This window comes from Lolium perenne, chromosome 4 (genome assembly GCF_019359855.2).
Source record: "Lolium perenne isolate Kyuss_39 chromosome 4, Kyuss_2.0, whole genome shotgun sequence".
In the NCBI taxonomy this organism is placed as follows: Eukaryota; Viridiplantae; Streptophyta; class Magnoliopsida; order Poales; family Poaceae; genus Lolium; species Lolium perenne.
In genome coordinates this window covers 241,150,507-241,167,900 of record NC_067247.2, presented here as the reverse complement: position 1 = coordinate 241,167,900, position 17,394 = coordinate 241,150,507, and the positions used below count along the sequence as shown (strand labels likewise).

At 45.1% G+C, this 17,394-nt stretch overlaps 3 protein-coding genes across 3 annotated transcripts; 1 reads left to right on the top strand and 2 right to left on the bottom strand.

Annotated features, from left to right (window-relative positions):
* The first annotated feature begins 3,511 nt into the window (after positions 1–3,511).
* On the top strand, positions 3,512–5,769 carry LOC127332472 (uncharacterized). The gene is made up of 3 exons (XM_051358778.2): positions 3,512–3,668; positions 4,436–4,517; positions 4,621–5,769. The coding sequence occupies exons 2-3, from the start codon at positions 4,436–4,438 to the stop codon at positions 5,529–5,531; spliced, it is 993 nt and encodes a 330-aa protein (XP_051214738.1). The 5' UTR covers positions 3,512–3,668; the 3' UTR covers positions 5,532–5,769.
* A 2,576-nt stretch (positions 5,770–8,345) lies between these two features.
* Positions 8,346–8,987, bottom strand: LOC139830617 (putative ripening-related protein 5). The gene has a single exon (XM_071819109.1). The coding sequence runs from the start codon at positions 8,946–8,948 to the stop codon at positions 8,379–8,381; it is 570 nt and encodes a 189-aa protein (XP_071675210.1). The 5' UTR covers positions 8,949–8,987; the 3' UTR covers positions 8,346–8,378.
* Positions 8,988–13,304: 4,317 nt separating this feature from the next.
* Positions 13,305–13,933, bottom strand: LOC127332473 (putative ripening-related protein 5). Its single transcript, XM_051358779.2, has one exon. The coding sequence runs from the start codon at positions 13,921–13,923 to the stop codon at positions 13,354–13,356; it is 570 nt and encodes a 189-aa protein (XP_051214739.2). The 5' UTR covers positions 13,924–13,933; the 3' UTR covers positions 13,305–13,353.
* Positions 13,934–17,394: the final 3,461 nt, after the last annotated feature.

Below are 17,394 nucleotides of genomic sequence, written 5' to 3'. Positions count from 1 at the left end.
TTTGAGATTTTCAAAATGCCGATGATTAAAATGTTTGGTCACCGTACACTTGGGGGTGGCGTAAGTGAGCCTGGTAAGATAGCACAAATATCAATCTCTTGTGCATCGGACTTGGCCTCACTGACGCCATCCCTAAATGTTAATATTTGTGTTGACCAACAATGTATGAGGCACTTATTCCATTTTGTCATTCCATTTGCTTTGAGTTTTTCAAAATGCCGATGATTAAAATGTTTGGTCACCGTACACTTGGGGGTGGCGTAAGTGAGTCTGGTAAGATAGCACAAATATCAATCTCTTGTGCATCGGACTTGGTCACTTACACCGTCCCTGAATGTTAATATTTGTGTTGACCAACAATGTATGAGGCATTTATTCCATTTCTCTTGTGCATCGGACTTGTTGGTCTCACTTTCTTCCATTTTCATCATAGTAGGAACTGGATGAAGGACCCCGATGCAAGCGAGCCTGGTGGGTAGAGATGACGGAGCAAAGGAGGAACCAGATGAAGACTACTTTGTATCTCGAAATTGTGAATTTTGTATGAATTAAGAGTTGTATGCAAAACATTTGACACTTGCCACTATATATGTATCTCGATCGGGCTCTAAGTAATGTGATGATGATGTCTATGTTATATCTGTGCAATGTACATGATATTTATATTATATCTGAATGTTGCTGTATATAACCTGTGTATCTGTATTGTGTATCTGTATTGCTGTATATAAACTGCATATGTATAGCAGGCAGCACAAAATCGTGTATAATACAAGCAAATTCTGTGGCGCACTTAGAACCAATTCTGTGGCGCACCCTTTTCTGTGGCGCACCTAAGAACTAGTGCGCCACAGAAACCTTAGTTCTGTGGCGCATGGGCTGGTGCGCCACAGAAACCTTATTTTTGTGGCGACGTTTCTGTGGCGCACCTCCCATGCGCCACAGAATCCATTTTTCGTGCGCCACTGATGAGGCTTTTCCTACTAGTGTATTCACTTTCCGATGAAAGAACTTGGTGTTTGCGTCACCATGACGGAGATTACTTATTCTTGTCCTTTGTTTCTTCCTACTCTCAAGGGCCGCCAAACCAATCACCCTTCTTTTTAGACAGGCACGGATATCCCTTTCTTCCGGTGAGAGTTGTCGATTCTCCATGGCCAAGTCGAGATGCAAAATGACGTGGAGCGCCATGTGAAGTTGGATCTTTTCATTGGAAAAGAGGCCCCTACTCCAAAGCATGAGGCGCTTGCCGGTGAGGGTGAGCTTTCTATGTAGGATATGGTAGGGATCCGAATGGTAACAAGGCTCGGCCCAAGCCTTAATGACAACCTCAAAGAAACTGGGAATGCCCACCCAAAATTCCTCAAACTGAAAGGAACGCGGCTTCTTCGGCCCATGGAAACTCGCAAGCAAGAGGGACCTCCCTGACGCACTACCCGCTGCAAATTAACTGAAATACCGTCTACATACATGCAATTTAGAAAAAGATAAAACATACTCCCTATTACAATTTGGAACGTACTAATATATAATACTATTATTCCCTCCATACCGAATTATTAGGCTAAATTAGGTCAGCGATGGGACCTAGGTTCCTCATTGGCGATGGTTGATGTAGGAATGTAGCCTTGTTTTTTGCGGTTAATATGTTACGCTCCTTCCCTCTATGCATTGGTTAGTTCACTACTTCAGATTGGTTTCACACGGCATGCAACAAAATGGAGAGGAAATTGTGGGAAGAGGGATCAGCCGGGAGGATTTTTGGGAGAAAAGAATGCACGTGGGGGAGTAAATTGGGGGTAATTAATACATAATTTAGCCTAACATCTCGGTATATCTTCAAAACCTCTATTTAACCAGGTATGTAGGGAGTACTTAAGATGAAGCGCCGAGTAAGTTCCACTTCGTAGTAGGAACCTAAGTTAATTATTGTGGTTGAAAATACCTGAACTAATTACTTAAGAGCCCTGCTTCAATACACCCCTTTCAAACCCAAACAAGTAAACCTATCATTTACTACTAATTAGTTATTAATCAAACTATACTTTATTAGCTCGCCGTGATCCATACTCGTACGTCCGTAGGTAGAAAAACTAATAAGATATTTTTTTTGTTCTCCTGCACAAAGGTGGCCACGACGACGATCCTACTTGTCTCCTTTCCCATCGATCATCTTCCGTCTACACCAATATAGAAATCGTCGTCGTCATTCGGGTTGAAGAAATCGGCCGTGCACTCCAGCAGTCCCCTATTCTAGGGCCGCTCAGAAGAGGGGGAGGGGGAGGGGCTCTTCCTAGCCGAACCTACATCGCACCACAAAAGGACCAGGCCACCGCCTGATTCTGCACAAAATGTCATCACCGTCCTGTCTCTGCGGCCCAACACTTTCCCTTGTCATCATTTTGGGCGCCGGTTCGTTTTGAGCAATAAGGGCAACAAAGCATAGAAGTAATTTCATGAATGAGTTCTCCCTTTGAATTCTAAACAATTTTCCTGTAGAAGTCAAAGAGGATAATCCATTAGAATTGCTGAACTTGGAAGGAGAAGTTGTTGACCACCATGGTTGCTGTTAAGGAGTATTAGTATTGATCTAGGTCTCTATGAATCCTTATTTATCTAGGTTTACTATTCTCGTACCCCAAATCCTTTTTAGACCCTGGTAACACAAATTGATATTTGTCTAACCCTCCAGTCTTTCTATTTGCGCACACGAAGAAAGATGACCATGGACATGAACAACAAGGATGGGTCCATGATGTACAAATTTCACATGTATATGAATACATACACATATAGTACATATTTAATTGGATCATATGGGTTTGTATTGTCCTAGATAAGAGAGGCTATCCTAAAAGTAAATCCATGTTTCCCCATTTCGTTACCTCTGATTGCTTCGTGACCATGGAGGTGTGGCATACCGTGTAAACCCTCGCCCATATGAGGTTTTTTTTTTCTTTTTTCAAAATCTTCTTCTACATGGTAAGGCAGTAGTGCGCTACACATTTTAAAGTTCAAATAAGGTCTAGTGGTCTTTCCTACTCTATTCTCGTTTTGGTGGTGCGTATAGCACCGGCGAAGGGCCCTTAGACTTGGATATCATGGATCTCCTAGTATGCAGTCGATTTTCGTATTTTTTTGCGAATAATTTTCGTATTTATTGACGTGGTTTCAAGTCTAAATCTAACATCACAATGCTCGTGATCTGGTGCGCTAGTGACGTTCTCGGAGGGGTGTACCAAGCAGAAGTGATTAGTTAAACCCTGTGAAGCCTTATCTCACGGGAGCTGGCCGACGCCGACACACTGCTAGGTTCTGGGCCAGGATAGCGGTGCAGCAGTTGTTACGTGTGGGTGGCGAGGATGGCCCACGTGGCCGCTCCCTTCCCTATTTTCTGGTGGCGTAGGGCAATGATCCGCGGGAGAGCGTGGCATCACTGCGCTAGCTTAATCATGCGCGTCACTGGGTGCTAGCTAGCTCAATCGTGCCACCAGCAAGTTTAAAAGCAGTGCTGCCACCCACCGCCGGACCCTCACTCCGTCTCGTCCTGCTTCTTCTTCCTTATCTCTTCTTCCTCCTGCCGGCCTCTCGATCGGCTAGCTCCTGCTCTCGCCGCTAGCAAGCGAATTGAAGGTGGCAAAACCTTGGAACACCAAGGGCAGAGAAAGGTAAGACGACGGCCGACTCTCTTCCTCCTTCGTCTCTCCCTGTTCGTTTCTCATCAAGATCATTTTTTCTAGTTCTTCCTGGTTGCCAGACGTCTATGGCTTGATTGCTCTTTCTCTGCTAACTACTAGTAGTACACTTCACTTCTCCATCCTGCTTCGTTGTCCAACAAACAATACACTGAAGGCGACGGGGTAAACCACGGACGAAAACTTAGATCAGTTTCAAAATCTTGGTCATAAGCAGGGTATCTGTATCAGTTAATTTGCAGCTCTTACATTCCGCTACTGCGAAAAGTATATGCGTTCCTCTTCTACGATTCTTTCACCCTGTTGTTTGCACTTCTCACTTTCCCTTACTAGCAAGTTTGTTCACATGGTGTGCCGAGTGCCGACTACGCTTCCTACTCTGTCCTTCAAAGTAGGAGACGTTAAGTAGAGATCAAGGCAACAAGATATTCCTTCGTTTTCTCTTTATTAAACTATAAATTGACCAACTACCTAGCTCTATAGTCGTTGATTCGGAGATATGTCGGAAAAGTAGCTAATATCCCAAGAGCAGAAATTAGGATTCTAGTTCACTCATCATCCTCCGCTTCTCTGAGAAAAAAAAAACAAAGAATTCCATACGAGATTCTGTCAAGTCCTTGTCCCTGATGTCATTTTTTACTACTGAATAAATTAGAACCAACAAGTTCATTAGGGAATGAAACAACACAAATTGAGATTTGGACTCACGAGTCTTTTTCACTTGGATGTTCTCTTGTCAGATGTCGACCATCGTCATGAGAGTCGACCTTGAGTGCGACAAGTGCTACAAGAAGATCAGAAAGGTCCTCTGCAAGCTCCAAGGTCAGTTGCCTTACATGCTAGCATAGGCGCATAGCAGACTGTAACCGAAAGATCCGTGGAGTACTCGCTTATGTAATAACTTTATGTATGTGTTGATGATCAGACCGAGAGAACATCAAGATGATCTCGTACGACGAGAAGAACAACGTGGTGACGGTGGCCGGGTCGTTCGACGCCGAGGAGGTCTCTGACAGGCTCTGCTCCAGCGCCGGGAAGGTCATCACCGACATACAGGTCGCCAGAGGGAACCAGATGATGATGCCCGGCGCAGGCAAGGCGGCGCCCAAGAATCCCGGGAAGGACAGCCACGGCAAGAAGGAAGGACACGGCCATGTCCAAGGTGGCCAGCAGGGCCATGGCCAAGGCCAAGGCCACGGCGGCCAGCAGGGCCAGGGCTACGGCGGTGGCCAGCAGGTTCAAGCCCACGGAGGCGGCCACGGTGGCGGCGGTGGCCAGCAGGGTCATGGCCAGGGCGGCGGCCACGGTGGCGGCGGCGGGAAGCCGGACAAGACCAAGCACGTCAAGTTCGACATGGACGACGACGGCGACGACGACGAATTCGACCTGCCCGCCCACCACGGCAAGGGTCACGGCAACGACCACGGCAGTAAGGGTCACGGTCACGGACACGGGCACGCCGGGGAGAAGCCGAGGGTGTTCACCACCAACACTGCTATGGCACGGAACGAGGCCCCGCGCCCCCAGCAGGGAGCGTCGATGGCGGCGATGGCGCCGATGCGGATGCCGGCGCCGATGGGGCCGAGCATGACGATGATGCCGCAGGCTTTGTCCACGCCGTCCATCTGGCCGGTGCCGCCGCCTGCACCGTCGTACGGGTACGGCGCGCCGGCGTACGGGTATGGAGGGGGCCCACCGGCCGGAGGGTACTACGGCGGGCCCGTGTACGACCACGGTGGGTACGGCGCGTACGGCGGCGGTGCGTACGGTAGGAATCCGTACCAGCCGCAGTACTGCTACGAGGAGGAGCCCAGCGCCGGGTGCAGCGTCATGTGATGTGATGAACTCAACACGGATCAGAATCAGATGACCAACCATGCTTTGGTGAGCAGAGCAGAGCACACATGAAAAACCATCTATACTTAGTCTGCGACTAGTATTACGTTACCTTGGTTTTCTTCTTCTTTTCTTGGGTGGGTGCTTGGTGTCAGGGTGTGTGAATATGATCGTGCGCACAGCTTCATCGTGTCGCTGGCCGTTGCCAGTTTGTAGCGTATGTGTTCTTTCGTGTATAGATGTGACATGTTACCAGGATAGTTTGTTCGATCCTCCGATGTAAAGTTAAGCAAACATATGACTATATGAGAATGTTGGGTAGTACTTGGCTCTAACTATCTCCTCTGTACTGTATGCGCTCTTCTTTTACTGTGCTTTGATCTGATTTGTGGATGTAGAAATACAGTATGTAAAATGGAATTATGTGGATCACTATGTGAGTATTTGTGAACCGATTCTTGTACTAGCCATTCACCACTTCACATAAGAAAACTCAGATTTCCATGTGAGGTTCACATCCAAAACTGGACGGCGACACCACGAGGCCAACAAGTTCGCGATGTGCAAGACCTCAGAGAGCACGGTAACCGAGCAAATAGCGCGGCTACGGGGTGTGTGGGAGGGGTCGACGATGGCATCAAGGGCTCAAGGCGTGAGCGGAGCGAAGTAGTGTTTTGATAGGGCAATGCCAATTGCAGGAGAGGTAATAGGGTGGGGGTACCGAAAGATACATGAGGGGAAACTTACAAAAGGAAAAAAAAACTTTAAACCATGAACAGAAAGGTCTATGGTACCCTACAATAATTGTGTTGTGGTAGGAAAACAAAGAGGCAAAGGCACATTTAAGGACCGCGAAAAAATGTCATAGATATTTAAGCTTTTTTAGAGTGACCAACAAGCTTTTTTCTCTTTCATTACGAAGAATAGTGAATATGAAAAAAGGTAGTTATGTTTTCAAAGGACATGCCAAAAACTCCTATACAATACACACACCCTCCACTTTTGTATTTGCACGAGACTTTGGGGTTCGGATGGAATAATGGCATATGCCCCTATGGCCTATGATGATGTCCTCAAAGGAGAGTGAGCCACCTTGATTTTTTTTTTTTTTTTTGAACAAGGGATAGGACCCGAAGGGTCCAGAGCTGCTTTATTCGGTGGGATAAATTACAAAGAGGACCTGAAAAATAAAAAGAAGTACAACACAGTCCTCCACTTTTACAGAAAGGACCTCATATAAAACTTGGAAAAAGCAATCCTGTCCTTCTCCACCGAGAATGGTCAGCTCAACACTGCAGCCGTCGGCACCATCGCCGGGGACGGCACCACTTGGAGATGGCGCGACGTAGGACGCTGCAGCAGAGCCGCTGAAGGGCCTCCGAGTTGGCTCGCCGGCCTGGAGGTTGAATATTCTGTGGCGCCCGCAGCACCACAGCACGGAGCGGCCACGCCGGCCAAGGATAACGACAGCGCAAGATCGCCGCCGTTTTTGAACTCCGCTCGATGCAGCTTCGAGAAATCCCCGTGGAGCAGCAGACTGCACCAGATCGCCCCTCCTTCCACCACCACGGCGACGCGGACGAACGGATCGAGCAGATCGACGAACTCCACCACCATCTGCCTCCAGATCACGATCTAGAGCATAGAGAGCGAGCTTATTGAAGGAGCTTGCACCAAATCCGACCAGCAGCATCACTTTCCACCATGGAAAGCAACACGGCGGTGGACATGGCTTCCTCCGGCCGCCGCTCGCAGGTGCCGGAGAAGAGCTTGAAGACGGCATGACGCCAGACCCCACACAGGGAAAACCAAACCTAGACATAGCCCTAACTCTACTCTGTACAGGGAGCCGGCCTCCTAATCCATCACCACACCGGTCGGCCGGGCCGCCGGATGTGAGAGGGACAAGAGCCGGGAGAACTCCGGCGACTCTCAACGGGGGCAGGTGGGAGCGCTCAGATGCAGAGAGAGTCTTGTCCCCGAGATGACGACTCCAGAGCCACCTTGATGTCATTGTTGTGCTATTGAAGATGTGGCGTGGCATCCCCTTTCTTCTTTAAATATTCCACATGATGTTGGTGAGGTGGCTTCTACGCTTCTGTTTTTGGTCATCATATTTTTAATCTTCTTCTAAATTTAAGATTGTTTTGTAGTTATGTTATTGTGTGTGGTTGTATAAATGCTATGGCCTATTTTAACAAACATGTCTTATGGGGATTTCCAAAGACAAAAATTCATATTAAGCCTTTCTACGTGGGATGTTTGATTCTAGGATTGGATCCCATAGAGTCTCAGCTTCTTCCGCTCTAAGTTTACCCATACATTTTTCTTTTCGTTGACACAAACTTTATGAAAATAACTATTAGTGTAAGCTTAATCATGTAGGATAAATTAGGCATGTTACAGTTGTACATTTTCTCTATTCTTGTATGTTTAGAATCTAACAAAATCTAAGGGACCTTGGTAATGTGAGGTGGGAGGAACACATGCAAAGTGCATCCTAAGGACCTCATAGCACAATGTGACAACCTATTCTTTGATAAGACCAGCTAACCAAATCTTAGTACCCATGATAACATTTTTTTACAAAGCAAGTTCCCTCTTAAGCACCAGTCACACAATAGACACATGCACTTACTATATTTCTTCGTTGTCTAGATCCATATTCTCATAGTTGTGTTGCCATAAAATAGTACCAAATGTCATGTATACCACATTCTAATGGCACACATACAACACCACATTCTAATGGCAGTATGGCACACATACAAAATATACATGTTACACTACTCGGGTACACATATGAACTGCATGTGATCAAACGGTAATACACAATGACATCGATATTTACTGTTCCGACCACGTGATATCCTCCATACCAACATTCTGATCCAGACCGAGAGCGTTCCACACAGCTGGTGAAGCATCAACGATGTTGTTGTCACAAGGGGGCTCGTAGTTATGCTCACTGTCGCAACCGTACACGGAATCACACTCATCCACCACCTTAGCGTACACTGACTTGCCATTGGCGGTGATCTTGATTTTGTGGCCACAACGAGCCATCTTGTTGAACCAACCCGTGGAGAGCGCGACAACCATTTCCTTGTCGCTGTGGTAGGCCTTATCGCACTCCGACGGGCCACCACCATCCTTGCCCTTCTCGAAACTATTGAGTGTGAGGACGGCCTTCGTGGCTGCGGTAACCGGTGGCGAGCAGTGGTACTGTGGGTACCTTTTGCCATCCTCGCAACAGTCCGGGTCATTGCTCCTTTCGCATTTGCCAGCCTTTCCTGGGAGATAACCACTGGCGTGACATACGCCGAGGCTGGGCCGAAGGGACGATGCAACATGGGAAGCCGAGAGGGTAACCAGGAAGAAGAGTGCCACGGTAGCTGCGGTTGAAGTAGTAGCCATCTTTGCTTGCCTTAGACTCCTTCTCACACTATTCTTGAAATCTTTGTTTTGCTTTGGCTTGATTGTTGGGTTCTCGCCATGTATGTGCTTTTATAGGATAGCTGTGTTGCCAGTTGCCACTAGGTGTGAAGTGTGAACATGGATTTGGTGTCTGCCACGGCAATCCGTTGGTACGTTCAGATGAGAGATGAGACTGCACGGACTTGGCTGGCGATTTGTCGTGCCGTTAAGGACGGTTATCTCGTTGAATAATAAATTATTTACATGGGCCGAATCGCCGTTAGAGCCCTTCATTAATAGTCTAAGCCTGTTAGGCCGTGTCCATTACCCGCCTCGGCCATTTCTCTTCCGGCCCATACTCTTGTCTTATCTCATTTTCCATTTTCCAGAAGGCCACACCAGATTCTGAAAAAAAAGGCTTCCCGTCGCTCCCCTCGCGGCCGGAGCAGGGAGGCCGGAGACCTAAGCCGCAGGCTACCGCCGCCGTGGCGTCGCCGTCCTACTGATGCTTCTTCTGCATCATCGGATTTTTCCTGCCGGGCTCCGGCCTAGCCGGCCGTCGGTGAGTTCGCATTCTGTGTGTTGTTTACCCTCCAGCGCTAGATTTATTTATGTGGTAGGTGTTCGATTGCCCATTCAAATGCTACTGAACATTTGCGACTATCCCTGTGTGCCCAAACGATAGCACGGTTTATCTCGCACTGATGCGGGCAGGAATTGCCTGCACCGAGTTAGTTCACATTTTTGCAGTACCAGTCGGCATCAGTACTATTGCTAAGCACGCTGCTAATTTGTTTGAGTAAAGGACTACTAGTACTGGTGGTGATAGATGTTTCTTTAATTGGCTACAAGTTCTGGCCACATATTTGGCATGGCGTCTTATAGAGCTATAGGAAGGCTATTTCAGCAACTCCAGTGCCACTGGATTTTTCAAGATCTATACCACATGTTTAACTTTACATGTTACATGGTGTCCATTCTCTTGGTTCTTCAGCCCAAATATTTGTTTGTTAGCATGAAATTTTATGTCTACTTGCGTAGAGATGGTGTTCCGTTGCCATCACACATTTTTCTTGTATCCGTCAGAGACGGAATAATGGAGGTTGCAATATTTTCTTGTGATTTGGATTCCAATGCTGACCACTACTAGCTTTTTATATTAGCGATATTTCAAGTAGAATAATAGTTGGAAAATGACGAGTACTTTATTTTACTTACCAAAACCGAACTCCTTATGGGTTTGCTAAGTTTGTGCTGTTCCACTGCAAAAACACGCAGTGATTTTTAAAAACTCTTTAATTTGCATGATCTATACATATCAATTTTGAAGTGGTGAATTGTTGGCAGCTATCTTGCTTTTGATATGTTCTATTTGGTTTCACTACTAATGCCATTATCAGATAGAGGTGTCAAAAGTTAGCGTTGTCCATGCATGGCTGATGAGTCTCCTAGATGGTTAGATAAGTAATGAAGGATCCTACAGTATAATCTTCACTATAAGGGGCATTTTTGAAGGAAATATATATTTATTCTCTTCCACAGATGCATTGTTTTATCTAAATATCAGTACTTAAGAACTGGATTATCAGATTTATCAACAGAACCAGATGAATAGCATGGGCTGCTATTTGAGCAGTGGATAAAAATCCTCCCGTAAACCGGAATGTACTTGTATTTTTCTTTCCTATTTGGCTTTCTAGTAAAACCCACACTTTGAAGGCGTTTGTTCGAAAAAGAACTGGAATGTGCTGCAGCAAAAGACTTAATTTTAGGGTATTCTGTTGCTTCTTTAATAGAATATAGAAGATGCAGATGCTAAGCTAATCTTCATGGAATTTCATTTGAAAGGAAAAAAAAGGACGTACCCAGTGCTGAGAGCTCCCGCACTGTGCGGGGTCTGGGGAAGGTGTTAGTGGCAAGCCTTACCCTCATTTGAAAGGAAACAAACAGAAAAATTGATCCTATAGGAAACTACCTGTTCTTAATAGAAGGAAAAAATTGAGGCTAGCACTGCGATGTTCAGATTAAGTAGATGATCTTGATGTGTTCGTAGGGTTTCAAATGAGTTATGACTTCTGATGCCAGGCCAAATAGTTGTCTGGTCGTTTGACATGCTAGGTGGGGCAGCAAAAATTAATGGTATAACTATAACCGATTAGATTTCTAGTATGCTAACTCGTGATACCTGTAGCGTCCAGATGCATATTGATAGTCTTTCGTCAGTTTCAGCTACTAGTTGTAACTAGTGCAGAGAATGGTATAGGCGATTGGATACTCTGATGCTTGTTAGACTAAGAACAAGTTTGGACAGGTGTCCAAGGATGTACTCGCTTCATTTCCTTATACCATGTCCCCTCATATTTTGATACGAACTTTGACCATCAAGGTGAACAAACAAATGCAAGTTAAATGCCATAAAAAATTATACACAATTGAATTTGGAAACTTCTTTGAAATGTGAATCAGTGATATATTTTCTTATAGCATACAACTCATATTTTAATAGTCGAATTGATGTTCAACCTTACACTCAATATACTCAGGGCATTGTAATACCAAAATGGAGGGAGCATCTCTTAAGTTACTTTTACAGTATCTTGTATCGGTAAAAGTTTTTGTAATACCCGAAATTTGACCTGACGTTGCGTGGTTCTCCTTCAAACTTTTGTTTCAAATAGCCAAATTGTTCAAATATCTGAAAATTAAATGAGCTTTCACGGCACAAGATCAATTACATTACCAACTTGCTAACATACAAAATATTTCTGCATCACCAACTTACATACAAAATACTGGTTTTAATTAAGGAGTAACTTAATGGCATTATAGTATTACTCATAGCTTTGGGAAAATAACGAGTTGTTAGCAGCTGCCTCATCACTAAGAGTAGCATCACACATACTGGTGCATTATGTTAAGGTGCAATTTAATGAAAATACAGTAACACCCATAGTTTACGGAAATTACAAATATATTATTTTTTTTCAAATAGAAAATATGGCCAAGAGTAGCAGCACAAGCACCGCACGCACAAGTGAGGAGCAGCTGCTCCATCATTGACAGTAGCATCACACACACCATATGCTTTATATAAGTAAGGAACATACAGTTCCCTTTTGTATACCACTAAGTGTAGAATAGCACGACATGTCATGGTGCCACTCACACATCAGACCAAGTGATCATATAGAACTCTGAGCAAAACAATTCAGTGATTCCTGTGCCACTGTGTGTGTTTGACACTGAACTATACCACTGGTTTAATGGGCACATAACATACTGTCTCTTTTTCCTGGTTTGTCAACTCCAATGTTAGTTTCTGACCAAGAAAATTGATGTGTAGTTGCTTTATCGTGATCACATGTTACCCTGTGAATGGTGAAAATTGAAATAATGTGAATCACAATATTAATCACTACTAGCTTTGGTATTAATAAGTATTATTTTGAATAGATTGATATTTGACAAATTGCGAGTAGCTCATTTTACCAATTGAAACTAGCGCCTTATGTTTTTTTTTTTGTAATTTTGTGTTGTTCTACAATTCTACTCTAAAAAAAGGAGAAAATTTTGATGGAACTGAGAAGGCTGGCCATTTTAACAGAGAGACTAATAGAAGAAAAATAAAATAAATGGAAATTTGAGTGCATTACAGAGGAAAATATTTTGGCCCATGAAATGCAAATTGTGTGTCCTGCTTTCCGTTAGTTCGTTCACGTATTAGATGCTATCAAGTATTTTAGCACAAGATGTAGTGGGAGACTGTAACAGTTATACTGAAAAAGTGATCCGATTATCTGACTGTTTGAGATTTCCTGGTGCATGTTTCTGGATTTATACAAGACCTGCTTCTTTTGTTTTCCTCCCAGATCTTTCAGTTCTCTTAGCATATCTTTCTTTTGTTCCAAATAATTTCCTTGTGCTGTTATAGTTCGAGGTGTTTGAGTCACTTCAACTTTTAGAACATGTTACTTGATATCTATACTGCCAGTGCCACATACATAGAAGCTGGAGTAGTCAAAAGAGCATCACGTGCATTGGTCTTCAAAACTTCTTTAATTGTTGCTGTCTATGAAAAGATTTCCGTGATTGCACCTTGTCACAAGATGTCTTGATTTTTTACACCCTGCGTAGAGTCACTAATTTCATTTTAAGATAAAGGTATGCATTGCAAAGTAGTTCAATAGATTATCTGGTGAACGTACTTCCCAAAATCAGCAAGACATGTATGTGCAATCCCTCTTTTCTGATAACGTACTAGAAGTCCCTCTAAGTTATTTAATGGAATTATATATTAAAGCGACATCATATTTACATGGACAATGTATCTTCCTGCAGTAACTCTGTACATGCTTTTATATCTCGTGCTGACTGCTCTTGTTTGCCTGCTCTGCAGCTCTCCTGGTTAATCCTCTGACCAAGTGATATCCTCCATACCGACGTTCTGGTCGAGCCCCAGGGCGTTCCACACAGCTGGCGAGGCGTCGACGATGTTGTTGGCGCACGGCGGCTCGTAGTTGTGCTCATCGTCACAGCCATAGACAGAGTCGCACTCGTCCACCACCTTAGCGTACACGGAGTTGCCGTTGGCGGTGATCTTGATGCGGTGGCCGCAGCGTGCCATGTTCTTGAACCAGCCGGTGGAGAGTGCGACGACCAGCTCCTTGTTACTGTGGTAGGATTTGTCACACTCCGATGGACCACCACCATCCTTGCCCTTCTCAAAGCTGTTGAGTGTCAGGACGGCCTTGGTAGTCGAGGTGACCGGCGGCGAGCAGTGGTACTGTGGGTATCTCTTACCGTCCTCACAGCAGTCTGGGTCATTACTCCTCTCACAGTGGCCGGACTTGCCTGGGAGATAGCCGCTGGCGCGGCAGACGCCGAGACCGGGACGAAGGGAGGAGGCGATGTGAGACATGGAGAGCGCGACCAGGAAGAAAACGGCCATGGTGGCTAGAGCTCTGATGGTGGCCATTTTAGCTTCCCTTAGATTAGCTTCTCACTCTGTTACTGACTCCTGATGAGTTTGGCTTTGTTGCTTGCCTGCCTTTGGAATTATTGTGTGCACATCGTTTTTGTAGTAGCCTTGCCGTGCTAGGTATGAATATTGTATTGTTAGGTTGTTTCGTACGGCAGTTCGTCAGATTGACTAGTGAATTGTGGACGTGTTAACGTACCGTGCGGTCCAAATGGGATTGTGGTTACTGTTCCAAATGGTTATATTGTTATATAACCTGCTAGACGGGCCAAACACGTTTACTTTTTAATTTGGTTATCTTGTCTATCAACTGGCCTGCCACAATGTAGATCATCTGATACGTCAACAATTGCATATATTTGTTTGTACAGTCTTTGATCTCAAACACAGAAATGCACTTTTTACACACAAAATCTCCATCACTATATGTTCAACATGTTACTAGAATTAGAACTTTAATCTACGCCTTTGTACGGCTAGATTTCTCTATTATTGAAGTACTACATTCTTTGCGGCTCCAGAAGGAAAGGGGAAAAAAGGCAGAGTCCAGAACAGGCAATGTGAAAACCTTTAGGATAGTGTGGCCAAATGAAAATATAATATAATACTCCATCCATCCGAGAAAATATATTTTAGATTTTTCAAAATTTGAATGTATGTAATCAGTGTATATACAATTAACTTTAGACTAAATTAAAACATCCTTTCTACTCTCTTTATTCCATTAAGGTTGTCTGAGATTAGTCAAAATTTAGACGTATCTAGATGCTATTTAGTGTCTAGATACATTCAAATTTTAATAAATTTTAGACAACCTTTATAGGATGGAGAGAGTAGAATGGATGAAATAATAAGTATGAAACTAAAGGAAGAAATAAGTGGCCGGAACAAAGGGATTTTCCACCAATAGAGATTAATGGGAAGGAAGTAGTGGCTGCATTTCCTATTGAAATTGTAGAATCCTAGAATTGTGTGTTTATTGCTTGGACCCTCGGGTATATATAGAGGTACAAGAGGAGGAGATAGATTTGCAGTACAAGATGATGATTCCTAATCTTACGTATACACCCCTAAATATTATACTTCTAACATCCCCCCTCGGTCGTAGCGGGAGTGAAGTGGACGCTTGCGACTGGATTTGAAGTCTTCTGGTTCCTTATCATCATGGGCATCCCGTCCCCTTCTGGTTCCTTATCTTCCCTCCCGCAGTCACGGCCGGAGTGTCATGGGCGCAAGTGACGATACGAACGCTGTTGACTGGAGTTCTTGAGTTGCCGTAGACATGTTCTTGATGTCGATGTCGATGTCGAGGTAGCCGATCGTGACATAGGTGTGGTCAACATCGTAGTCGTTGTATATGGTGTAGCCGTATTCGCCGAAGACGCAAAAAAGTTGCGTGTTTTTTCCATGGGGTTTTAGGTTCTGTGCGGCGGATCACACGAAGCTGTTGGCCGGGGCCGTAGTCAGCTCGTGCGATCCGCCGCACCGAACCTGCCACGCGAAAACGTTGCAGATCGGATCTTGCCTCCTCCGTGCGTGGTGATGATGGCCCTGCCGTGCGCCGCCTCGTGACGGTTCGGCACTGATTTTCACGGAGAATTTAGGGATTTTATTTGGCTAATGGGATCTAATCTATGGAATTTGGGAATTCAAAATTTGGATCTAATCTAGGAACTCGAATTTGATCTAAGATCTAAACTAAAGAACCGATCCGATCTTAGATCGAGATCGGGTGCCGCGCCCCCGAGGAGAGATCTCCCTCGGACGGCGCGATGCGGAAGTGGTGGAAGGACCTAGGATCGGTGCCGCGAGGCTAACCGCTTTGATACCATATTAAAATTGTAGAACCCTAGAATTATGTGTTTATTGCTTGGATTTGTTAGGGCAATATGCGTGTTATATTACCAGGGGGGCCAAAGGCCACAATATATAGTACATGTACAGGTGCACATATGTAGAAAGCCCCCTAACATATGGGGAAAATACAATATATAGATATATACATCTAACACCCCCCCCCCCCTCAAACTCATGGTGGATCCACAACACTGAGTTTGGAGAGTAAGAAATCATGCTGCGCTCGAGTCTGTGCCTTCGTAAAGAAATCCGCCAACTGCAAATCTGAAGGCACATAATGAACCGTAACAACATCATCCTGCACCTGAGCACGTGTGTAAAAAGCATCAACACCAATATGCTTGGTCAGCTCATGCTTGACCGGATCACGTGCAATACTGATAGCACCTGTACTGTCAGACAAAAGTGGAGTGGGTGTCGTAACAGAGACCCCAAAATCTGCAAGCAACCACCGTAACCAGGTCACCTCAGCAATCAACAAAGCCATAGCCCGCAACTCAGCCTCAACACTCGAACGAGAAACTGCTACCTGTTTCTTCGTCTTCCAAGCAACAAGCGAACCACCAAGAAACACACAGTAAGCAGAAAAGTGAACGACGATCCGTAGGATCACTCGCCCACGTAGCATCCGAGTAGCACTGGAGCTGGAGAGAGCTGAAACGGGGAAAGAAAAGGCGACGAGTGATCGTGCCACGAAGGTAACGAAGAACACGGAGGAGATGACTATAGTGAACAGTGGTAGGAGCTGAAACAAACTGACTCAGAATATGAACAGGATAAGAAATATCAGGACGATTGACAGCAAGATAAACAAGACTCCCAACAAGATGGCGATAACGAGTGGGATCAGGAAGAGGATCACCATCAGTAGGACGAAGCTTAACATTAAGCTCCATAGGAGTATCAACCGTGCGCTCATCCCCAAGAGCAGCACGAGCAAGAAGATCCTGAATGTACTTTTCCTGAGAGATAGAAAAGCCATCAGAAGTGGAGGAAACCTCAATGCCAAGAAAATAGCGAAGAGGACCAAGATCAGTCATAAGAAACTGATCGCGAAGACGAGCCTTGACGAAGGCAATATACTCAGGATCATCACCAGTAATGATCATATCATCAACATAGAGAAGAAGAAGAGTACGTCCACGAGGAGAAGTGTGAACAAAACGTGCTGGATCATGAAGACTAGGAGAGAAACCAGCAGCAGTCACCACAGAGGCGAAGCGCTCAAACCAGGCACGAGGGGCCTGTTTGAGACCATAGAGAGAACGTCGAAGACGACAAACCATCCCATCGGGAACAGAATACCCAGGAGGAGGCTGCATGTAAACCTCCTCACTCAACTCGCCATTAAGAAAAGCATTCTGAACATCAAGCTGGGAGACAGACCATGGATGAACAGAAGCAACAACAAGAAGGGTACGCATAGTAGTCATATGAGCCACAGGGGCAAAAGTCTCATCATAGTCACGACCGTGCTCCTGCTGAAAACCACGAGCCACAAGACGCGCTTTATAGCGCTCAAGAGATCCATCAGAGCGAGTCTTAATTTTATAACCCCACTTACACGTGATGGGATGAACACCAGAAGGGGGAGAAACAAGATCCCAAGTG